Source organism: Vanellus vanellus, assembly GCF_965231255.1.
Source record: "Vanellus vanellus genome assembly, chromosome: 3".
Taxonomy (NCBI): Eukaryota; Metazoa; Chordata; class Aves; order Charadriiformes; family Charadriidae; genus Vanellus; species Vanellus vanellus.
The window spans coordinates 68,965,345-68,991,709 of record NC_138907.1 but is presented as its reverse complement, the minus strand read 5'-3'; the positions used below and the strand labels follow the sequence as shown (position 1 = coordinate 68,991,709).

General features: G+C 39.2%; 1 protein-coding gene across 2 annotated transcripts in view; it reads right to left on the bottom strand.

Annotated features, from left to right (window-relative positions):
• The window catches only part of PTPRK (protein tyrosine phosphatase receptor type K), a gene marked incomplete at both ends in the record, with an annotated part of 423,191 nt that overhangs the window by 14,156 nt on the left and 382,670 nt on the right, over nt 1-26,365 (bottom strand). The window contains 10 exons of one of the 2 annotated variants that reach the window (XM_082481081.1): nt 303-419; nt 1,107-1,204; nt 2,939-2,975; nt 5,429-5,446; nt 5,640-5,716; nt 6,705-6,792; nt 8,569-8,753; nt 12,982-13,017; nt 15,165-15,325; nt 22,177-22,315. In XM_082481081.1, coding sequence (XP_082337207.1) covers nt 303-419; nt 1,107-1,204; nt 2,939-2,975; nt 5,429-5,446; nt 5,640-5,716; nt 6,705-6,792; nt 8,569-8,753; nt 12,982-13,017; nt 15,165-15,325; nt 22,177-22,315 — 956 coding nt within the window. The remainder of the gene's footprint in view (nt 1-302; nt 420-1,106; nt 1,205-2,938; nt 2,976-5,428; nt 5,447-5,639; nt 5,717-6,704; nt 6,793-8,568; nt 8,754-12,981; nt 13,018-15,164; nt 15,326-22,176; nt 22,316-26,365) is intronic. The other variant, XM_082481082.1, reaches the window with a different exon arrangement.

Here is a 26,365-nt window from a genome sequence, read left to right as displayed (position 1 = left end):
TGACAGGCGTGACTCATAACTCGGCTCAGAAGTGTGGCTACAGAGCAGAGGTGACTGTCAGAGGGGGGAGAGTCGCAGTCAACATTTCTGGGGAAATTTGAAATCCCACAGTGAGACGCATCTTTCGATAGCGTAGACGCAACGCATTACTCCCACGGCGAGGGAAGGCTGCCTACACCGTGGACCCGCTAGCCAGACAGAAGGATTTGGTACTGTAAAGGAACAGGCGCAAGCATAGCCTCCCCCATGCTCCGTGCTATCAGGGAACAGTATTTTGCCGAGCCCCTTCAAAACATGCTCACCCTTCCCAGAGTGAAGGTCCTGACGACGTACTCCGCAAGGGGCTCCATCTCTACACAAGTCACTTTGAAGTCACCATAAACTTCTGTGTCGTCAGGCCAGTACTTGTAACACTTGACCTAAATACAATATGGGAATGCATTTTACACCAAAGGAAAAATAAAAGCTTGAGGATATGTTACTGCATGTACTGCATTATACCACATTTATTTCCAAAATGACGGCTAATGGTCGTTCTGTCAAGTTAAGAACTAGCTACAAGGAGTTTCCACTGCTTTACACAGCCGTACTTAGATGCCAATTCATTTCTAAACGAACGTTTATTTTTTTTTTTAGTGCTGAGCTATGGAATATATTTCCACTTATGTTAAACTGGGATGCATTTCATATCAGCAATCAAACTGTTGCAGGTAATCCCAGATACTTTATACTATTCCCTGAGGGCCGTGTTACTGCTAAACTGTAAATAATTTGCTGATTTCTAGCCGCTGATATAGAAGTGCGTTTGCTCACTTACTCTGCTCATTTGAGTGCCTTAATATACAAATCTATTTTGCTGAAATACGAAGTTTGGATTCAGACAATTTTTGACTACTCATTAAAACAACATAGCATCAGACTTCTTCAGAAGTTCGCTTTCGTTTTACACAATACTGTAACCCACAACAACGTCTGGACTACCAACTCTCCCCCTTCCCCTCCTCTCAGGACGCGGGGCTGTCCTTCGCGGGGCTCTTCTACATTCTGCTGATAGTGTGTCTCGTCAGCAGGTTTTCCATTAAAAGAAAAACAAAACAAGAACTTACTCTCCCAACTTCCACTAAATTTGTGACCATCACAACGCAAGCGGATTGCTCCTGCCATATCATTCTCCAAAAATCATACACAGTCTCATGAACAGGACCTGTTAAGAAAAATTCCAAGTAATACTGCGTAACAAAGTAACAGTCAAAGCGAATGCTAAAAATAAAATCCAGTGCTTTACAGAGCTGACACACACGAATGCACTTGCTCAGAGATGAAAGCCTCGTGAAACCACATCATCATACCGTCGTGCCAGTTTCCAGACTGTATTGTTATTTCTAATCAATGCTGAATCTTCTCAGTTTAACTGAATTACCACTTGAAAGAAGTTAATAGCAGGTGTTCCACACAGCGCAACACCAGAAGTTGCTTGAAAACTACAAGGACGCAGCAACGTGTGACTACATCTGTAGTTACATTTCTAGGTTTGTTTTACATTGGCTAAATAGAATGTGTTGAGCGTGAGTTTCTTCAGATGTTCACCGAAGAGATGCCCACACTGGAGCGACGGAGCAGTGAGGGAGGGCTGGTGGTACAGATCCTGCGCGCCTACCCTCTGCCTCCCGGCAAAGCGTGCAAACACAAGTAGCCGCTGAGCCGTGAACTTCCCGCTGAAGGGTATTTAAACTAACTTAACTACTTCCCTGTGAAGCAAACGAGGAGCACTCGTTTAAGCTTTGCCTCCTGCTCTGCTGCAGAGACGAGACATGTTGAGTTAAGGTACAGAGGCTTTTACCCTGTTACAACCATCTCAGAAATATCTCCCTGACCACAATCCAGCAGTAGTATAAATATTACTGTATGTAACACACATCTGAAAACTCAGCCATACTCCTTCATACGCTAGATCAAAGGCTGCGTACTAAAGCAGTAATACATTTTTGTGTCGTTTATACACTATTATGTGCAATGATTTACATAGTAAAAGAGAAACAAAATACAAATGTAGACTTAACTGCCGTAGAGACTTGTTTAGACAGCAAAAAAACCACCCCAAAACAAAACCAACCCGCATGGACAGAAATTTGAGCATCCTGCTTTAAAACAAGCCTTTAGTTTGTCTTTCCTGTGTGCAGCTACAATCAACCGAGGGCACAAATTTCCAGCCAGCTATCTGATTATACTCACAGATCAAATAATGACACGTCTAAATCTAATTATTTTTACTTTAATTCATAGCCTCTGATATTTCAGTGCAATTTTAGACTAATCTATTTGTTTTTCCACATTGTGAGGAGTTTTATCAGAAATACAAAATGAATAATTTCCATAGAAATTCAATTTTTCCCTCTAACTCCCCTTTTTATCAGCAGGGTGTTTGTTATATGATAAAGATTTCCCTCACTTCTTCCTAACAAAGAGGCTTTGTCCTTCTCTGGCCTTATTTTACCCAGATTTTCTGAGATAGCGTTTAATTTATCATTACTATCTTCACCGTCTCCATCCTGGACTAAATCCTAGACAGTAAAATAATACATTGTAATATGGAAAGAAAAATGCCTCAAGGCAGGTTGAAACTGTTCTCTTCTCTGTCCACATGCCTCTTTTCTCTATTCATCTTCATAATTGGAAATCATGGTAGTAGCTTCTGACGTTATCGGCTGAATTTATTACTGAAAGAGTTGCTCAATAGCTAATTAACGTGATAAATTAGCGCAATTTTTGCATTTATTCACATTCCACCTAAACACGCTGTGTTAATTTACCATAACACGAGACGACAACTCACAATATTGGATATGCTTTCTTTTCACCTACTTCCATTTTACCAAAACACTGCCGGACGCTACAGAGGAACACTTGTTCGGTTGGATTATTGCTGGCAGATTCTTACCTTGGGTTGCAATGTAGTGACTTGGTCTCTGATATCCCTAAAACAGCAATATAAATTGGTTTGAGTACCATATTACTAACGGAGAGGGGAAAATAAAAGCATAAGGTGCTACAGAATTCTAATCTCTAGACAATGTTTTCAGAACAAACCAATATTTAAGAGCACCATGAAGCTCAAAAGCTAAAAAAACGGTTAATACTGAAAAAGTTTGAACGACAACGAATAAAATGGAAATAACAACATCTGACTTGAACAGACATTGCAGTGTACCGGGAAGGAGTATTTTAAATGGGTCCCTTGGGCCTAAAAATTAGTCCTCTACTGATATTATCTCCCCAGATGAAAATGTTGGGGAATTTATTTAAAATTTAGTAAAAATTCTCATTGCCATCAGATTATCTCAATAGTTGATCTATGTTTCCAAATCATCCAAATATGAAGAAATACACACCCTTTGTCTTCTTATAAACAGAGAAATACTGTAAGGCACAGAGAGGTATGTATCCGAGCCACAACTAACGGGGACAGACATTTCCCACGCTAGAGCTGGACACTGTGGTACGTGCACAGAGTCGAGGTCCTACTGCCATCAAATCTTTTGCAAAATATTTTGCACTACTGCACAAAGTGTGCATCAATTGTACTGGACTTGATACACACAAGTATATACACATACATACATACACAGACAGATAGATAGATAGATAACCCTGCACGACTTTCCAGTTAGTTGGGTGTATGCCAATGTTAGCGGTGCTGTACAGCATTAATCGTCTGCGTAAAAACTACAAGACAAAGAGATTCTGCTCCTGAGGAAATCATTCAGAATATATTTTGACTGGTGCCAGCAACATTAGCTACAAAGAGGAAGGAAACTTTGCTGTTGCTGGAGAAGACAACGCAGAATTTCACAATGTGCAAATGTTAAAGAATAGCTCCAATTATTTTCTAGGGTACAGTTTTATTAGGCCACTTGATTCAAGTATTGCATTACAGGGGAGCATGAGTCCTTGGATCCCTGGTATTCACAAGATGCTACTAAAGTGAAGGATTTCAGTGTACCCAAGGACTTTATAAATTTTTCCACGGACTGCTTCATTATCCTGTCTAGAGTGAGAGCACCTTTCTCTGGGGCTTATGAAAAAACTTCTGAGTATCTTACTCTTGGCTTTACAAGAGACCAAGATCGCATCAAACGACTAAAAAATTTCTCTTGGAGTCCTTGATATCAAGCCTCAGCTTCAAATTATGAAAGTGGAAAGTGCTACGCTATTTTACATTCAGTAATGCTTTCTAGAAGAAAGTAAAAGTGTCACTTTAAAATTGCAAAGTGTCAGTTTTAACTTGTAGCTTTCCTGTCTCATTATAATGAGATTCAATTTACTCCTAAATAAGAGAAACAACGTCCTCAAGGAACCGGAATTATTACAAATCTGGGAGAGTTTTCTTGTTTAAGGCCCCAGGCAAAATATCATGAGCCTAACACTTCACAGAGATTGCTACGTAAAAAATATCAAAATAAAAAGACAGTGATATACCTGGAGCTAAATCTTTACATCCTGGAAAGTTGAGAGGGTCTTAAATAATTTGTCAAGTAACAGTGGACAGGAAAAAATAGTAAGGTGCAATTATAAAGAAAAGTAACCAAAGTCATGTATTTTAAAAACACTTGTACTAGCTATTCCAGTATCTTTCTAATTACTTTGGAATTCCTTTGAATACAACAACTTGTTTATTCCTAATGCGTTAATTGGATAAAAGTTACATTTTGTTAATCAAAACACCTGGCAGAATTTGTTCAGATTTCCCGTTTGTACAAGGTGTTTTCTTTTTTAATTTATAATTTAATTTGTATTTTAATCAAAGCATGGAATTTCAAACTTTAAAAGTTTTCTGCAGAAGCAAGGAAGTTTCTACTATTTTAAAACGCTTTTTTGTATATGTATGTTTGTGTATATACTTTGCAATACCTAAATTAGCACCTTAAGACAAATGTCGGCTAAATATCATTTGTCTAAATAGTTATTAAAAACAAAAAAACACCCCCCCCCCCCCAAGGCCATCATTCCTCCCTTTTTGTCGAACATGTCTTATGACTACTTCACAGGTACATTTTCAGATGACTACAGTACAGTACACTATCCAGCTTCTCACGTATAAATGGGAAGGGGAAAAGAAAAGCTAGTGGCCAAAATCATCATCATCATCAAAAAAAAAAAAAAAGTGAACGGCAAATTTTCTTGGACAGACAGGTTCACCTGAATTATCTAACAATATTCAGAGCTAAGTCAAAAGGCTAAATTATCTTTTCAAAACAGGTACCAAAAATATCCACACAAAAGGAAATCTTTTAAAGGAACAGATGAGACAAATTAGATGAGGCATGCATAGTTATCTAGTGATAAAAATAGAATAGGAAAGTAATTAATAACAATATCTATATTAAATATTTACAATAGGATGCTGTTATTCACATATAGTGGTACTTACATCCCTGTACAGCCAAATCTACAGCCCAAACCAAAGTCAGATGTGAAAGAAAGCACAACAATGTCAGTGAGTACTAGGACGGAGAACAAGGAAAGTGTACATTTTGTTCTTAATAAAAGAAAGCTTTCAATAAATTTGTAGGCATAACATGCAATAGTTTCACATAGAGAAGGTGGCAAATTGAGAGGGAGAAGCTGTACAATCCACTCACGTCTATGTAGTTGGCATTAATGTAATCTGAAGATGGATCATCTTCAACAGGTTGCAAAATCACCCTGGAGTGGTCATCTGTAAAAACCAAGTGGTTACAGTGCCTTTTTGAAGTGTGATTTTTAAGTGAGATATGACGGTAAATCGTCTAGAAAACCAAAATTAGCTACCATAAATGCCTTACAATTGACAACCCTTAAACAACGTTTACGCAGAATTACAAAGAACCATTCTGTCTGAGGTCCCCAATTACTTCAAAAACATTCACTAAACTTCATTAAGTGTAGCTGCAAGGTATCACACCATTACACGTGGTTAAAAGGACACAAAGAAACCAGGTCACTTGCTCAAAGTCCCTTTCAAAATCAACTCCACTGATGGCAATCTAGAAAACCAAAAATCCTGATTACTCTTTCCTTACTTCACAGGCCCCAGCCTGCTCAAGTTCATATGGAGACATTAAAAAAGTAAGTTAGCAATGCACTTTGGATTTGACGAAGAGGTAACTCTACCCGTTCAGGGACTTCTCTGATAGCTTCATTCCTGCATGTTCAATCGCATTTGTGAAACGGTAACAAATTGCGTTATCCCAGGGGATGAATCTAAACTATTGAAACTTTATGCCTAGAGACAAGAGATAGAACCTGCTGATTTTAGTCACGTCTCTTAATCATCCGTTTTACACAACTGTATTCAGGTGCATCAGCTATCATTCACATAAAGCAGAAAAGTTCTGAAGCCGTCAGATTTACCTGAAATAAACTGTAATTGTAGAAAACTGTCACCAAATTAACATCCAAATGAGTGCTAGCTTGTTGCTGTCATATGCTTACCACAGCTTGCACAACACAGATGCAAATGTGAAATTCAGCCTGAGTTATAAAAGGAAGAAAGTTGAACCGTGACGAACAACAACAACAACAAAATGCTGGAAAAGGCACTGTCCTCCTTCTCCGCTTGGGGTATTGAGCAGGGGTGCCACCGGAGACTTGTAAAGAAAGAGAGAACATGGCACGAGTAACACGCGACTACAGCTACCGCTCAAACCAAGCACACGGATACTCACATGCTATAATGTTTCCATAGCGGTTCTTTGTTCTGTTTTGATCCTTCTTAGCGACATCCCAAGAAGCTGACTGCCCCTCAAAGAAACTCTATAAATAAAAATGTTCCGAAAGAAAACAATCTGACCATTAATTTATCTCCAAAAATAAGAGTTTAAAAGAACTGCCCTACCATAAAGCAAGCTCAGCTTTACTCGTCTGCTCTGGTCACCCAGATGGCACCACGGTACAGAAATAATAATATCTCTAGAGAAGAAGGGAGGCTCTCTCCCTCTGACTGCTACGGGTCAATGGGCAAGTCACTGAGGGACTCCAGAGGGATTTCAAATCCTGGAATTGCCGGAAGGCTAAACTTGCTCAGACAGCCTTGCTACGGAAGAGCAACAGTAAGCTGAGAAAACATAGGGAGGCCGATCACCTTTCTTACAAGACACCATAACTTATAGCCTGTTTACGACAGCATTACATTGCTTTCCTCATATTCCTTAGTAAAATGGCTTTGCTTCCTACAGAGCCATCAGGAAGCCTCTTCTGCCAACGGTTGCCGTTCATGTAGGTTTTCCTCACATCCCTCCCTCTAGCCACTAGCAAAATTATTATAGATTTTTGAACTCTTCTTAAGACTCTGATCTCTCAGTAGCGATAGAAGCAGCTTTTATTCCTCCTCGGCTTTTTCTTCATTGCCCGTAGATATTTTACAGCTGCTGCAGGTCTACGCTATTCTTTCCTTCCGGACGTTCCCTTATTCTGACCTGGGTAAGTTACCTCCAGAAAGTACATAGTAGCCACGGAAACAAAACTTTAATGCACACTCAGAAGCTCAAGCCAGGGCAAAGATGTCATGTATGGTAATAGAAGTAGCAGCAAGCAGGAAAACACATGATGTGGCACCAGGGACCACCCTCCCCCTCAACAGTGGTTGACACTTGGGCTTAGCCCTGAAGTTAGGCAGAGCATAACAAGGCGTATTTAAGTAAAAGAGAGGAAAAGAGAATTATATTCTTTTAAAAACCACAGATTTATTTATTCCAGTTCTTATGTTACAGTAGAGAGAGCTGCAGAAAGGAGAGAAGGTTGAAAACTGAGTCAGAAGAGATTATTTACTCAGAGAAAACTCATTTTAAACCCAGCTGTATTGCATGCGACCCTGGCAGTACCATTCCCATCTTTACTGTGTGTCCTGCCTGATATTCTAATCCCAAAGAATCACAACCGATTCAGAGATCAGAAGTGAAACGAATCTGTGCTCATCTTCTACCTCCACTGCTCAGAGTTTTTTGCTTCCATTTTAACATTAAAGTTATAAGTAGACGTGCTCAGGCAGGTCTAATTAGAACTTCAAGGAGTTACTACCCTCAGCACGTCTTTACTGCTTCTCAGCTGGAGTTTAGTCCCAGTATTGCCCTACTGAGATGCTATAATAACTCATGAGAGTGCTTCCAGTCAGCGCTTCTCACAAACCCAGCTAGGTTAAATCTTCACTTTAACCTAATCCAGGAGATCTGTGCTGAAGTCGGCTCGGAAAGCTCACATAACTAATAACAGTATTTCAACTAAGAAACAGCGACGCAAGGGCGGCAACTTCTTACAACATGCTAAAAAGATTCAGCAGGACATGTCTTCTTGTGTCCTAGAGGATACGGATAGTGTTTTTTCCAGGCACTTCTAATGGCTCAAACCATTGGGCTCCACTCACTATTTCACTTTTGGGTTGCATATATAGGAAGCTTATGCCTGCTTATCTTTATCTGTTTTTCACATAAACCCATGACATTTAGTTGCATCCTTTCACAATGCAATACAAACAAAAGGTTGCCCCTTCCAAAGGGATTTTTCCTAGCAAAAACCCACCACTGAATATCTCACCTCATACTCCTCTTTAAATCCATAGCTGTCAGAGGTCTTCATTAGGTTAATATGCTGCAGCAGATCAGCCACCCTGATGGCAGGGTGCAGCTGCCCAGTCTGGTAGGGGGACTCTGTGCCTTCGCAGAGGTAACGAGGGACATCCAGGAGCCGGCTGGACTCTGCCGTCGCACTGTGATTTTCATCTGTATTCACAAGAAATCAATGCATTAGGTATCCGCAGGGCAGTAACACCTGCTGCCGTACATATCAACATCTATTGCCAACCTCTTCCTTCAAAAACATGTCTAATTTCTGAGAACGCAAAGCACTACTCTCCAGCACATAAATGCTGTGAAGTACATAAAGGAATTGAACTGCAAACACGTACAAAAGTTTGCAATCCTTCATCCCACAATAAAGATGTCTGAAGGGCATTTTATTTGAAGCTACAAAACTTTATGACATTAATGGACTTGGGAACTCCAGCCTCTACCACCTAAAGTAACTTTTTTAATGGCTAATATGTATCAATAGCAATACTACACCTTAAACAATAAATTAGAATAACTCTGTAGTGCTATCAGCCCATCATTTGTCTAAAGCCAACAAACAGTAAATTGAGATCCCAGTAAAAAAGAGGAGCAATTATGCTACCGCTTCAGAACACCACCTCCATTTGGGAAGATGAATCAGCACTCCACAGTGGTCATTTTAACTCAGGTCTTTTAGCACAGAAATGAAACTGTTGAGTGTGCTGATTTCAGCTGCAGTTTTTGCGCTGTATAAACAAAGAAGCCTCCTCTCATGCCCTATGTTACGCCAATCCTCTTATCAATACCAAATGTTAAAGCTGCATGAAGCACTCGCATTTAGTCAATCCCTTCTGTGACGATTATTTTTTTTTTTTTAAATTAGCAATCAGCAGTTCAAATGAATTTACAGAGGAAGAAAAATTCCAATTGAAACCTTTTTTAAAAGTAGCTACCGAAATGAGAAGTGGGTTGCTGACCCCTTCTACGCGTCTTCAAAATCAGTTTACCATTTTCCTTGCACAGGATCTAAATTAGGAAGCAAAACACTCTGGGAAAAAAACGAACACCCCAAGGGTTGGCTTTTCTACAATCACGCCAAAATGCAAACCCCGTTAACGCCTTCTGAAATGAGATCATCTAGTGAGAAACCCAATTCTTTGAACAGTCACACAAGTTGCTAATTTCAGTACATTTATGCCTCACTAAACCGCCTAATAGTGTGAGTGACATGTAGCAGTCACTTTTTATTGCAGTGTTACCCATATTAAATCACACACATTTCAAACCACTTCAGGATTTGCAGTTCTTCCCATTTCTTGCAGTATACTTACCAGTAATAGGCACTTTAACCCATTGAAGCAGCAAAAAAACAATGAGTGAACAGAACATAAGAAATTTATTTCAGGACTATATTAGAAAATGACTAAAAGAAAACGACATTAAAAGTTGTTAAAGCTTCACAATAGGTAACAATGAAAGCCATTTTAAAAATATAAGGGCCACATTATTATGCCATCAATGTAATGATAGGAACTTGAGAAAAGCAAAATTGTCATACTAACTTAGTGCTAATGTACACAGAACGGAGAGTAGCATTAATAACCTATACATGAAGAGAAAGAAACCTAGTACAGCTACAAAGTGATGAGCTTCACATAAAATAACATGTTCTATAATTTAGAACCCATAAAATTTTGCTCGTCTCTGAATAAAACAGAGAAAAACTGTTTTGTGATGTTGGGCCAAGCAAGGGCTATATGGAGATGCGGTAGACCAAATGATCAAGGTCCAAAGGAGCAAGCTTGCAGGTACGCAGCCCCTTTACATGGTGTGCCCAAAAGCTTGTCTACTTCCCTCCGCTATTTCAGTCCGTGCAATGAAAAATATTACCCCTTCCCACTAGCATTGCTTTGCTTATACCTGGAGACTATCATGCCCAAAACACCGTTACCAGCAGATGGAAACGCAGACAGGAACTATTAAACTGTTATTCAATTAACTCCTTGTCCCTGCTGTTCACAGCTGCCCGTGTCTGCGCCTGCCACAATGCAGTGGCAACACATTGACCTTTGGAATATGCTTATAGCCTAAATGTAGCTATTAGGAATAGCTTGTCAAGTATCACCAGAGACTATCTATGTAGCTTGTAAGTGCCTGGAATAAAGCTAAAAGGTACATGATGATCTTAGAAGAATTTTAGCAAAAGACTCATTTTCTATGACTGTAAGTCCACTGATCTAATTTTGGGAAGCATTCAGAATTACTGAGTCTAACCCTTTGGTCTTTCAGGCAATGGTGCTATTTCACCACCCCTCATAAACTTCTTAAACCACCTGGTTAGGTTTCTCTGGCTCAAAGTGGAAGGCGCCGGCAGCTAACTGCTCGGATGGTTATAAACTTTCTAAGACACTACTGTAGTCAAGAGAATGGCATTTGCAACATTATCCAAAGGAAATGGGGCAGAGCATGACTTGATAAATCTCCTGCACGGTGAGTATACCCAGCTTGACAAAGGCCAAAGACTACTCACAAATAGCGATTTGCTGTTAGTCTCAGAGGACGCTTTACATGAAGATCTGCAAAGGCTCCTCCTGGGTATACTTTCTATCAATAGTTTTACCCACAGCTTGCAGAACGGGACAGAAAATACCCTGACAGTATGGGCAGAGGGCACTGAGCAGTAAAGGCACCACAAGCACTTCACAAGTACAGGAAGAGATTTCAAGGTTATCTCGATTATTTGGGAGACAATGCAAAAATCAACAAGATGAATTAAATGGTGAATGCATTATGTTGTGCGTAGGAAAGGAAAGTCAAATATATAACTACAAAATGGAGTAACGGACGAGGTAACGATAACCAGGATTTTAGCAGGTAACTCAATACAAGTCAGCAACACGAGTGCAACAAAAAGGACAAAATACAGTTTGGGTAGCAGGAACACTGCAAGTAGTGCATGGGGGTACCTATTCCACTCAGCTCAGCATTGAGACTTCTAAGGACTGTACCTGATTAGGGGCACCACAATTAAAAAAAAAATCAACCCGTGAGTTGGAAAGTGTTCAGAGGAAAAAATGATAACAAGTTTAGAAAACATCAGCTACGAGACGCTGAGTAAAAGAACTGGTTTTAACTCAACTAGAAGAGAGACAACTGAGGACACGTGAGCCTTTCAACGGGTAAAAGACTGGTTTGAAATGACAGGAGTGTCACTTCTCCATATTTTCTACGAGTGTCTTCAAAGGGAATGATTCAATTTACAACAATGAGGATGTGGTCTAGATTAGTCTAGTTAGGAAGAACTAGGAGTGAGTAATAATACTCAGTAGTGACGCCCAGTTAGTAGTAACTCACTACTCAGTCAGAAAATTGAGCTTTGGGTCCCAAATACTACTAATATGGATCTGAATTTTATTTTTATTTAGGAGGAGTGAGGCACTGGAACGTGCTACTGCAAAAGTAAGAGTCTCTTCACTACAAATTTTTAAAACACAACAGACAACCAATTGCCAGAAACAGTCTATACTATAGGTATAATGTCCCATCTCAAAACAGAGGGATTAAATTGTCTCCAGCTACCTTTAAGCTTTACCTCTAGAAATCTAATTTTCAACCTCAGTTTACATTCACGTCTACTTTCTGATATTTGTGTTTTGTCCTAATATAACCTCAGCAATTGACTGAAACTCAATACTGCACATTGTGTTTATCAAACCAAGAACTCGGATACAAATTATACTTTTATCCCTGTATTTTTTTAAAAACCCTCTAAAACGTGCATTCAGTGTTAGATGCAACATAGAAACAAGCAGCCTGGCCACTCCCAACACCTATTCATCTTTTTACGGTAAGTACAAAGTTGAAAAACTTACTAGTTAAGGTGAATTGAAAAATGTAATTAATATAGGTATACAAGAATATTTGTACAGAACCTGCAAATAAAGCTGTTGTTTGTTCTTGAATATTTCAGAATTTCTTCCCTTTCTGTTTTCATTCTTGTTACTTACTTAGAAAATCAAGCTTTGGGTATGAAATAATGCTAATATGGATCTGAATTTTATTTTTATGAATCTCTTAAGAGAGTTCTAGCTTATCATGCCTGTTCATCGGAACTCAGTTTAAATGCCCTGGGGAGAAAACTTTTAGTATTTTCCATTCACCTATTTCCTCATTTACTCCTCAGTTGGCATTGACTAGGAATAACTTCTTAATGAGAACATAAAATAATTTTTATTCTAAAAGCAGTGTCAGTTTCATTCTGAATCGATAAACTGAGTGTAGAGCTGTTTTCTGATAACAGCATAGCTACCTTTTACATAAAACAAGCTGTTCTTAAGTTCAACCATGCAAGGAGACAAAACTCATGCAGGAATGAATAATGAAGGACTAGGGTCCTCACCTAACACAGCTGTCGGCACAAGTGGATCATTGGGCACTGCAGAAAAACAAAGCTCATGAAGAAATACGTTACCCTCAATTTGTTTATTTTAAGAATAAAAACAATGTACTTCAGAGTATAACCAAGTGATAACTAAACCCCATTAATTTTGTTACAACAGAAAAACAGAATGAAAAGACAGTTCCAGAAAGCATCCTGAATAAAAGAGGAATGAAAGGCAGTGTTTTGGACTTCAGAAATGTAATGATAAAGGCAAAGAGATTCCTACTGAATTGAAATAAAGAAGACATTACATGCAATTTAGTTTTTGAAAGGGCTCCTCCTTCACTATTGTTCTTTCGCTTCACAATAAAGTCTCACTTTCTCAGAACCAACTCCTTTCCTTTTAAAACCATCCTCTCATGTAATGCTTGAATAGCTCATCTCAAAACAAAATGGTATTTCTTTAAAGTCTTCCAAGTAATTAAAAAAATTATATACATATTTACAGTGAATAGCTTTTTTTATGTGCAATGCCAAAGATATTGCACTTAATGAGTATAGGAAAATCACAGATACACAGACATAGATGTCTGAATAAAATTCATAGAATTTTATCATACATTATCACAACTGGAACCACGCAGAGAAAAATGCGCTGTTTCAGACAGAAATGGCGGAATCCAGAGTTTGGGTTTGTTCCAACCTGGAACAAAAATGTAGAATACCAACAGCTCTGTGACAAAATTGAGCTCCAGTTCTCAAGAAATCTGCCTAAAGTTTGTCGCATAGCAGGAAACCCTGGAAGCTTGGAAGGTTCTTTGCCTCAAGACAGATGATGGTCAGGAGAACTGAATCTCCCAACACCCAAAAAATCACATACCTCGGACGCTGGAAAACAGTGATGCCAAATTTCTTTGCCAACCAACCAGGACAGCTGTGGTGGCTGGGGCTCACGGGCTCCTGGCGTCACTGTAGTCCATCTGGAAGGCTGCCCAAGTGCCTGGCAGCCCCGGCCCACTAATAGCCACATAGGTTCCTGATGGATACTTTGCCTGGGATCCACCATAACTTAGTCCAAATCGAACTGTCTTTGCAAACCTGCCTCCACAAATTTCAGTGCCAACAAGACATCAAACTTTGGAGAATTTTCAAATAGTTCCAGCCAAAACTGTGCACATAAACTCACAGGCTGATACTAAACTCCCATTTATAATCGGTTATGAGACACTTAAAAAGTTAGCGCTCTGCAGTTTGGTAAGCCTCAATAAACCGAGCAATAAACCCTCCTCCAAAATCCATTTCCCTTATAGCAGTCGGGAAGGAACTTGACAGCCTTCAGGAATGTATTTTGCTGAAGCATGGTAAGCAGTATGGGAGGTAGGAGGAGGGAGATGAAGCGCCATTCCCAAAAGATGGCCATTTGGAAGCAGCTCAGGCTGCTCAGATCTGTTTAAAGCCAAACCACAAGTCCGTGTGGCTGTGAGAAGGTCAGGTTCCTGCCAGCTCCATGGCAGAATTGTGCCCCTTCGCTAACTTACACACTAGTTTTGAGGTATTCGGAACCTGCCAGTGAAGCACGTTGCTTTTGTGCAAGGCAGAGCGCAGATGCTGGGAGGCAGGCGTGCTGGACTGTGGTAGCTAGAACCCAGACACGTAACAGTCAGAAACCCAAACTGCCAAACTTTGTCAAAACCAGAGAGTTGACAAGTCTACAAAAAAGGAATATAAATACAGAGCAAATTTGCAGATATATTAACAAGCTTGTTCCTCAACTTCACAAACAGCAACGAAAATTGCCAGTTTCCTTCTGTTATAAATTCCTTACTGCCAAAGGAAAGAAATTAATTTGGACCTCATATTATTATTCATTACAGACATGGTGTTACACAGTAATATTTAACATGTTGGTATTAAATATCCTCATGAGGGAAAACTCAATTTCAGATTTTCATTGAGATACTCTAGAAGTATAATATTTTCCCCAGAACACGTATCAACACATACTAAAAGTACATGTAAATCTTCAAATAATTGGCCACATACCAATAAGGATAACATACGAACATGCCTAGTCAACCTTTGGGTTTACCGGTGTTTCTAGAAAACTTGGAGCTTACAACAATTTTCCTTAAAAAGTAGATTTCTTTTCCATGTTTCTATATGCACCTCCACTCAGGAGTATCTATCACTGTCGTACTTACATCTGGGGCTGAAGTTATGAGAGTCCATAAATGTGATTGAAAGGGGATCCTCGGCATGCAGGGTGCTCTGGTCGGCGTAACTCCTATCCATCGCATTCACCATGTGTGTCATCTCCTGGCGGGTGGTCCCCATGGCATCCTTGCGCTTCTTTGCAAGTTTGCTGCCCAGCCAAAAAGAAAAACCCAAACCACCTTAATATTTGGTGAACGCTGATGTCTACAGTAATCATTATCTATAATCCTGAGTGGTTTAAAAGTTTGGCTGATTTTCCTCTGTTCACTTTTCCAGCGTGAAATCGATAAAACTATGTACCCCGCTATGAAAGAGTCACGACCCTGTGTTTTCTATACACACACAAATGCCAAATGGAAGTGCTAACTTCTGTACCCTGGTAATAATTTTTTTTCCTGTGGAGTAATTACACTAATATAAACAAATTAGGGAATATAATTACATTTTAACTGAAATGATAAATAAGAAGCATCTGTGCGTGCAGTTTTATCAACCATCTCCATTTAAATCTGTGTTTTGATTTTATAAATGGATAATTCATTCCCCTTGCTTGTCTTGTTAGGAAGAAATCATTTAACCTTCCAAATTACTTTGTTAGTCAAAACCCCTACGAAATAACAAAAGAAACATAATTATTTGATATAGGTTCATATTACCTTTTATGTCAAAAGTTGTTCTTCCCATTCGGTACACACAAGATACAACGTGATACCATACTTTGCTCCTGACACTGAACCTCGGTTCTTTAAAAAGCAAACAAAACCTCCCTCACCACTTTACCCTTTCACGCAGTTTGGGAACATCTTAAATTTTGACATTAACAGCCTTATACTCTGCCTGTACCACAGTTAAACAGCAACCTAATCTGTACAACTAAACCTCCCAAATTAACAGCCGATGCCCTTTAAATGCACGCTTCAGAAATATCTCTCAATTCCTTCCTTTTGATGAAGGACTGGAAGTGATTTTCACTGTCTCCAGAAGTCAGATGGAAGCAGACAATATGTTTTCATTATCACTTAAAGCCTACTACTCGTAAAGGGTGTATCTCAAGTAGCAGGAAGTATGCAGAGCAGCATGACGTGCTGCAGGAACCTGTGACATACATCAGACTGTTCTGAAATCTCCCCGTTTTCATCTGAAGCTGTGACCGCAATATGATAGATAGCCAACCTGCTTATTTGGATAAATCTGACACCACGCGGGAGAGAGAGACAAAATCATCAACGAAAATACTGGCTTCTTGAAAATGTATGCTTAAAACACAGCTTAGCTTCACAAGCTCTTTCTGCATAAAATATGGGCAAATATCCCGTTAACTGTTTAGACAGTGTTTATCTTGCATTCCTCTGACTAAAAGGACTGCTTGCTCTTCCTCTATACTCCGATAACTTCTAATATTCTGTGCCACACACAGTAGAGAAAAAGAAAGTTAGTGTAAATTATCCATCCGTTTATTTGTTAAGTCCTGGGAATATCCACTGGAAAGGATCTATACCACTCTCTAGGGCAGGAAGCGCTTCCTGGTTTTGCATATTTAAGGAGATGTTAGAGGATTGTTTCTCAAGTTAATAGGCTTGGTTCTCAATAAGGGGCCACAAAGTAGGATATAGATGGACAAAGCACTCCCAACAATAACAAAGATTCTTTCGCTGATGGGACTCATCTCCTTATTTTGTGTTTCCCCCTTTCTTTTCTCCATTTACAAATAGACTACTTGGAAAATTGCTACTCAATAACCCCCTCGCTGCAGAAATTCCAAGGGTGATCTCTAAACCTATTATTTTTTCATCAAACTCTTGTGGTGTACATGGGGGTTCTGTGTGTATCAGTTCTTCAGTGAAAACTAAAAAGCCAGTGACAGTTGGATGTCCCCCCCCAAATGCTTCATTTTATATATTTACTCCACACATTCTGATTTACTTGAGAAAAGCTGGTTGAAATGGTACTCTGGTCGCACAAATGAAGACCATCAGAACTTCCAAAAGTGAAACTGCTTGAGTTTTATAACTGGTTCCCAATACTATCAAAGCTTACATAAAACTGGCATTTCTAGTTCAGACTGTTTTTTCAAGTTTCAAAGCCTTTCAGATAGTCTCCATACACTGAAGATTGCCTTTTTCTAACGCCACCTCAGAAATGGAACAAAAAGACTATTACATGTCATCTCTTGCCTCTATTAAGCCCTTCTTTGAAGCAAACAAAACTTGCTAGCTACGCTAAATAAATCAACAGCTCTTAAGGCTTTCAAGTTATTAGCTTATTACAGTAGCTACTTTCTAATTCTTATGCTCTGCTTCAACTCCTAAAAAGGCCCATTGTGTTGTAGCACCACAACCCAGAGCTGCTGGGAAACGGGAGGACAGCTTTATTGTTCAACAGCTCCTGGCTCCCTCCGGGTTTGACGACTTCTTTTTCCTTTCCTTTTTTCCTTCCCTCAGTAGGCTAAAGGCACATGCAATCTATGCTTCAGGAGATTTAAGAAAATCGTTAGGTTAAAGTACTCGGGGCTGACAGAAAGTGTAAATGATTCTCATTATCTGCTAAAGGATCCAGTTGGGTGAACCTGTGCAGGTGGGTGTTTCAGTGGGAGCTGGAGGCAAAAAGTGCTCCATCATTGGATGAAACTGTGCGGTTAATTATCTCGAGCCCAAGCAATTGTTATTTAACAAGGAAATTATAATTTGTCACAATAAACCAGAGAATGGCAGTTAGCTAAGCCAGCTTAGCTTTTTTTTTTTTTTTTTAAGTTTGTTTAAAGAAGTCAACTAATCTGCTTAAAAATGTGGAAGAGCATCATTATCAGACACCGCCGGTTCATGAACGCGCTCGAGTGCATTTTTAAAGCCCCTTGAAGTCAACGGTTTTATACATTTACTTAAAATTAAGAATGTGTGTAACTGCTTTGCTCAATCACAGCCAAAACTGCTGCAGCCCTCACAAAAATTCATTTGGTCACGTGTATAAAAAAAAAGCCGACTTTGCTTCAACGAAGCAAAACTTTATGCAAACCAATGCCATAAAGCAACATCCACACTTTAAAATGTGTATGCAAAGCACCTTACAAGCAACAGATGCTGACCACTTCACAAAAAATATGTCTGTTAAAAAAAAGGGGGGGGGGTGTTGGTATCACAGAGGCAGACATGGTGCTCTGCCGTTGGGAGGGCACAGACTTAAGTGTAAAGGTCTGGCATCTGCCTACAATTTGTGTAGGAAAAGTGGTGCGCAGGATCACTCCTGGTAACTGATACACTAAGAGAGAACAATTTGTGATTTACAAGCACAGTTCTCTAGCTAGGAAACCGGAGAAGAGGTTTTTTCCTTAGTGTGATGTGTCGCTGGGAATCATAATGCAAATTAAATTATGATTACAATAAACTAAGATGACAGTTATGGGAAAAACTGTAGCGAAAAGCAAAAGTCTCAATATACAGTTAGAAATACAATATCCCTTTAAAAAAAAAACAGGGTAAGAATAACAGGAACAATGCTACAAGCAATTTTTCAAGCCTGAGAATAAAGAAAGGTAACTATCAATAAAACTTTCGGAAAATTATAGAGACTGTTTTTCTTTTTTAAAAAGGGATACTGCATCTTTAAAACATGTAAAATAGTAAGTCACCCGTATTCTACTTACAGATAGTAGGAGTAAGAATAGTAGCTCCTCCTGGCAAGCAAATCACAGACAGTGGAAAAAGAGAAGCAATGGTGAATGAAAAGCGTGACTCTGTCACATTCAATAAAGCAGAGAAATGTGCGTTTAAAAAAAAAATTAAAAAATTAATGTTTCTTCGGTTAGCATTTCAACTTGCTCATGCACAAACTAGCCTTACATTGCCATGCATTAAAAAAAAATACACTAGCATATAAAAATGATTTGTTTTTTAGAAAGATCACTTGAGAAAATTACATGCTGAGATTTCATTTATTGCCAAAAAATTTGAAAATTAAATGGATTGTGTATTTTCAACATGCAGTTCAGCATAATATAATGATTACCACCTAGATGTCATGACAAATGAACAGCTGTGTACAAATCTTGCGCAGTAAAATGCTTTTTACTTTTCAGTTACAAAAACTAAAGATTGCATGAATAAAAACATTTAATCAGAAAACAAATTTAACGTCATTCATTTTAACATCTTTATTGGTACACAGGTGTATACATATATGTTTGTATGCGTACTACATGTAGCTATATGAGTACACACATTTTGAGGAATACACGTTTACAACAGATACGTGTGTACTGACATATATACCACACATGTCCTGAATGCAAACATATGTTTTCTATTTTAAAATCTTACAATTGGAAATGCTGACGTAGTCATGCTAAGCATTAAAAATATGGAAGGTAAACAAATGGAAGGAAATGAAGGACATTTGGAAGTAGTCCAACAATGACTTAGAAAATAAAAATGGCATTGCTTGTTAAAGATGCAGTATCCCTTTTCTTAGCTGGTTTGATTACTCCAGTAAAACTCCGTAAGAGCTGTTAAGAGCTTCATTCGGGAAAACTTCAAACCAATTTGTACAAAATGATCAGGCAAAGCCTAAAACATCTCAAGCTCGTGAACAAAACTGCTTAGTACTCCGTTTTTCAATAAAATGTAATGCTGCATTTAATCAGATCGAGATAGCGATGGCTGTGCATACGACTTAATAAACCAATGAAAATGCAGAAACCATTTTTTTATTGACTTTTCCATGTAATAAGCTGTGGTCAATTCAGGTGCCAAAAGGGATACTACATAATGGATCACTGAATATGTACACTACAGAAGATGATTCAAACGGATCGGTTTTCAGTCCCGCCACAACTAAGTGAAGTGTGTTTCTGTACGTGTGAATGTGTCAGGGTTTTTACAGCTGTTCCTGGCTTCATTATACGAATCGCCCTGGTTCACTAGATGCACTGAATTAACTCAGGTATACAAAGGTTTTCTATGCTTTTTGTAAGAGATCTCGACTAACGCTGGTTATTAAAAAAAGCCTGCCCACTTTCCCGAAGGTGGGGGGGGGGGCGGAATGGCACACCTATAACACACGCGGTAGACAACCAATTAAACTATCATGATGAAAAATTGCCAAACATTAAAGATTCATTAAACGGGTTAATTTCTCACCTATTTTGAATACAAAATAGTACAGGAGTTTAGAAATGTTATGTGCTTTAGAATGATGATCAAGTATCATTCCTAAGAGGGTACTGCCTTCACAGGTTCAGAGAAGGGAAGGAAGGGAAAGGGGAAATTTTGAAATATCATTTCAGGGACATAATTAACTTACTTTCATCAAACAATTCAACTGTGAAAGTACAAGTCTAAAAGGACTCTGAATGCAAGAGGTAAAAAGGATAGGAAAAATGAACACATTGAATTTTAAGCTCCCCCTTTTTTTTTGTTACCTGCAAAACTAGTCAATCCCGTCTGGAAGTGACTGACATTATATAGTGGTAGACAGTCTCTCTCTCTCACACACACACACACACACGGGCACACACGGGCACACACACAGTCTTCTATTAAATATAAGGGGACCACAGCAACACTCACTAAGAAGATGATACTCCCCAGCACATACCTTGCAATAAAGCTACAAAATAGAGAATCCTTCCTGAAATCCGAAAAACAACTTTTCGTTTGTTTGTTTTTCAGAAGTTGTGTAAATAAAGAAAATTGGCTGACTGTATGTCTTTTTTGCATATGAAGAGTCGGACCTTTTGCATACGTGTTAATTCTCAACCACAGAGGTAAACAACAGAGAAAAGTAAAAGCACTTTGGGGAAAAATCACATATGTAGCTAACTAACACAGAACACTATAAGCATACCTAATGTTTCTAATGCAGACGTTTCTCCTCCAAGTTATATATCTCCAGGGATAATTGTAAAGAGGCAATAAATTAAAAAAATCTAATGCAAACCAGTAATTACAACATATAGAATGATCTTAGGTACAATTTCAATTTTTTTTTTCTTAATCTTTAAAAATAACAGCAAGCTGTATTGCAGAGGAACATTCGCAACGTTTACAAATACACTTTTCATTAATACTTCTGCAAAAGGCAAGGGAATGCGAGGCACACGCCACTGGAAGACAAGGGTCTCATTCTACCCAAGAGAAATCAGCTTGTGCCCTGCGACGGGGACCCGCCAGGGAGGGGGCGCGCAGAAAGAGAGGAATGGGTTTCGATGCTATAACTACCAATTTACGGAGCCATATAATGAACTTTTATGCCGGGTTAAAAGAGTTGCAACAACTGGGAAGTCCAGACTTCCAAAAACTGACCGAGCAATAGGGTAGCACAATTTACTATCGGTAGGAGCGTTTGGATGCAGTGTTAGCGTTGCACAATGCCAGAAGATGGCGATATTGCTTACTGGCTACGAAATCACTAACAAAATTAAAATTCATTTAAATTAATACGCTTTTAAACAATTTCATGCACTAAGGACTCACTAGATAATTTTACAGTGATATGGTATGACTTTTAAGAAAAAACTCCAGGTTTACAAGAGCATAAAGAGAGGTATAAAATTACATTATTTTGCAAGTTGGATAACATACAGATACAAATAACTCATTAGAGCTGCATATAGAAAATCAAATTCATTAGGTGATTACAACATGAAAAGTGCAGTAAGTTGTTATTTTTTTTCTGCTTTAAAAAAAAGGCTCCATGAATTTCAATTTCCACACATTTTAATATTCTGTATATTACTCTAACTGCAATTTAAAACTACTTGGAAATAAGTAAGTATGAGAAAATGTATAGCTATTGGATCCCAAATATAAAGTAATCTTCTCTTTAAATCCATCATAAAAATCACAGCGAAAGAACAGGAAACACAAAACTCATCCAAAAGCTGATGTGAGCTACTGGTCCTGAAACTTTTTTTTTTAATGACCTGTAAAAAATACCCACTTAGTTATTGTTGTTTGAAATGGAGAAAAAAAGAAAAAGAGGGATCAGCACTGATCATTTTCTTACCTTTTTTTGACGATCAATATGACAACAAGGAGAAGCAGGATGAATACCAGAATTCCAGCACTTATTCCTGCTATTTTCACCACTCGATCTGTTTGTTTAGCTGGATCCGGAATCACCTCAGGTTCTTCTGTTGCTGCTGCTAAACAAATCAAAAAAGAAGTTGCTTAAACGTGTAAGCACTAAGAGACATGAAAATCATTATTGGTGATCATTTGCAAATATGTGTGTGTTTTAATACGGTAGCCAGAATGGAGATACCTGTGTCATGTGTTTATACACCTACACATATGTATATAGACACATCATAATTGTCAATCTATAAGCCATACATTTGTAACACCAAGTATATGACTATATATGTGCGTATACACGTGCATATATAACTTCACATATACAGAAGTGTGTATGCATCTGGATTTCCAAACAAGTTACCGTATTACAGAGCAGAAGACAAAGCAGAGACAACCTATCAACTAAATCACCATTACTTCCTTTGATGGTATTTTTTCAGATACTAAATATGGACTATTTAACATTGACTAGTGAGATGACATTAACTCACAAGCAGTAATTTAAACTGTCTTTTCCAATCTCAGCCGGCACCCTAAACTCTAGTCTTTCTCTCCTTCATCCAATTTCAGACAACCTTTGTATATTAATTCACCTTACAGCGCCTGGCCTGAGATCTGCACTCTTCTGGAAATTCGGATTCTCCAAATAAAGCCAAGCCTAAAGTCAGCAGTAGTTTTATTTCTGTTTAGAGGCCCTGAAAAAAAAAATAAAAATCGCTGTTCTACACAGAGATGAAACCACTCCGTAACACAGCTGAGCGGGCTGAGGCCACAGGTTACAGCGGAGAGGAAAACGGAATGTGTATGAAAGCGCACAGCCAGTCCGTCTGCACCTCTCTGCCCCGCAGCCTGGCGCACAAAGGATCAGGAACGTGGGGGTTTTCAGCCTAGCAAAAATATCCAAACCATACAAATAGGCTTCAGCCAGGGGTAAAATCCCACGAGGTGTTTACTTGTAAAATAGGAAACGGCTCTTCAGTTCTCTCGTTCTTACTTTCCAGGTCTGTGGCTTAGCACTTCGCCCTTCCCCTGCGCGCAGGCAGGGACGGGTACCTGTGGTTGCTTTCTCTCTCTCTGACCCTTCTTCTCTCGCTCGCCACCCGGCACTCAGCAGATGCCGCTTAGCCTCTCCCCCCTCACAGCACCGTCGCGCGGGGTAGTTACACGCTGCTGGTATCATCGCGCCTGTGTCATTACACAGATACTGTCCTTTACTCTCAGACTTGAAGTCTTCTCAACAGTCGACCAAAATAAGCAGAACAACAAACAAGGTGAAGCCGCACCAGAGAAAGACTATCACTCCCCCAAATATCTGCTCCATGGGCCTTTCAGAAAGCCAGTGTGGTCAGCACCGGGGATAATCGGTATCTAATACTTTCTGGTTTTAACCGTGTTACTCGGACCATTCCTCTTTGGGTTCCATGTGCAGGAACCCATATTATCTTTTGAGGGAAGGATCATGCCGTTCTTTAAAATCACTCTTTACGACTTGTTTCTGTAACCTCCCTCTCAGCAGTATCTGAATCACTTACTAACAACTTACCCTTAGAACAACCTTCTGAGTTAGGAACGTGCTCTCTCTTCCAGACACCCATGCGAGAGCCAGGCAGACAGTGAGAGATCTGGCAGTGCTTTAATCATAAAACTTAATCATCATCGTAAGATTTCATCATCATAATCATCTCTCTCCCCTACAGCTTGAACTCTATCTGCTGAGAAATACTAAATGCTTCCTCCTTTGTGCAGATACATGCCTGCACGCACACTTGCATACATAACCTGCGTGGACTCAATACTATATATTTTGTTTGCATTATGTGTGTTGTTGAGGCGTCGAGGGGTAGGAGTCAGGATCAGGTACGTGGTGTGTGTTATGCGTAGCCTCATACACACAACACATATTCATACACAAGCTAGAATTAATGCCAGATGCACGTACAACGCTGTATGAAGAAAAGAGGGGGATGACTTTTGAGGTGGAACTGGAAGAAGGCGGCGTTTGAGATTCTCAATGCTTGAAGTGAATCAACTCCCGGACTACTGGGTTGGATGTGACAAACATGAATGAACATTTGATAAGCAGTAGAGCCAAAAGGCCAATCAGTAGAGTCAAAAGACCAATCAAAGCTAAAATATAAATGGCTTTACATGCCAATGGGAAGAAACCTCATGTTTGCTGTATGGGGTACCGAGAAACAGCAAGGATGTGGGAAGGGTAGAGAGGGGAGTATGCAGAAGTGGGACAGCCGCTGTGTCTGGAATTGCCATGAGTACAACATGAGTGCAGCTGGGTAGCTCTGACCTAGCAAAGGTAAGAACTACTCAAGCTGTAAAATAACCAAGGCTTGAGCAAGAGATTTGGTTGTGTGGATGGAGATTTAAGGCCGGGTCTTCTGAGAGATGTCAAAATATGAATCACAAAGGTTGGATGTGACCTGAAGATGCGCTTCAAAAGTTGAAGGCTCAAAAATGCATCCAGAAGTACAGGCTTTGAACCTTGATCAGGACGGTGCTATTTTCACAGGAGCATCAGGGGGAGATGAGAGAGTAGAGGGGAAAGAATGAGAGCTCTGTCTCACACTCCCCTGGAGAAAGATAGGAGGACCCTTATTGCTTGAGAGAGCAAATGGCGATATAGGTGCTTCTCAGAGTCAGGTTTAAAACTATTGCTTTTCCACTCACAATGTTATTCCATTCAGAAAAGTTAAGAGAAACATCTATACACTTCTCAGAAAACATGAAGGAAAGGTTACTGGGGGAGTTTACTTCTTTGCCTAACTTAGGCACTGGTGTTTTGTTCTACGTTCTCTAAGAAATTATGGAGTTTGGATCATCAGTAACTGTTCAAAATGCAGCACTCTGTCCAAGTTTTTAGAATAACAGCTGAAAGCCAGGAGGAATCAACTGCCTGTCCATTTATTCTGGTTTCCTTACACTAAGGGGTTTGACAGTAACTCATTCCATGAACTTTAACGCGGCTTATGAGATAAAGCTGGTGTCCGCTAGAAATGTACCACAGAGTCCTAAACTAGTGGAGAAAAATTATATTGAATAGTCGTAGACTAAGCAAGCTTATACCCAGTGGTTGAGCCTCCCATATCCAAAATGCTAAAATCTATGGGCAAAATGCTACCCCTCTCCACAGTATCAACAGAAAAATTGCTTTTGATTTAAATGAAGCCAGCATTATTATATGCACGTTTCCAGAGACAGATAATATATGCATTCTCTAGACTAAATGTTACATTTGGGCACTATAGGAAAGAAATTATAGATATAAATTACACTGTAATCTATTATTTATGTGTATGTGCATGGTATGCAATAAGGACGCCATTGAATATAGCATAGAATCATTTAATGAAACATGAATTTGAAAGTATTTCATATTACTTGTGTTTTATATTTTCATATTACCCCATTCTGTGAGGGGGTTGGGCTAGATGATCTCCAGAGGTCCCTTCCAATTCTGACCGTTCTGTGATTCTGTTTTAATTTTGATAGTTCAGAGTGTCTTGTAATAAGCATGTATGAGTTTACACATACACAACCAAAGGACAGAAACATAGACCCTTGTGCTTACATGTTAAACTTAGGCGTCTATCTCAGTGTCTCCTGGTCGCTGATTGCACAAGGACTACAGCGGCAAGAGACACTGCTTACTCTGAGAATTTGCTCTATCTTCTAGACCTCAAGACTCTCAGGATTTTTCCTGCTCTGAAGTGGCTCTTCTATAAGCTGAACTGCTGGTTTTGCCAAACAAAGCAACTCAACCAACCAGGACTTCACCGAGGGCAAGTCTTGCCTGACTAACCTAGTGGCCTTCTATGATGGAGTGACCACATCACTCGACAAGGGAAGAGTTACTGATTTCATTTATCTTTACTCCTGTAAGCCTTTGACACGGTCCCCCACAACATCCTTCTCTCTAAATTGGAGGAATACAGTATTTAAAAATGAATTATTTTGATAATTGGAGTTAACTACTGTGTGTTTCTAAACAAGGTAAAAATGATCTAAAATTATTTGTTATAAAAAAACCTGCTTTACTAATTCCTAGCATTCCTTTTTACTAACCTAGTCCTGCAATCCTTTCTTATATCTTGAATGGCAGACTG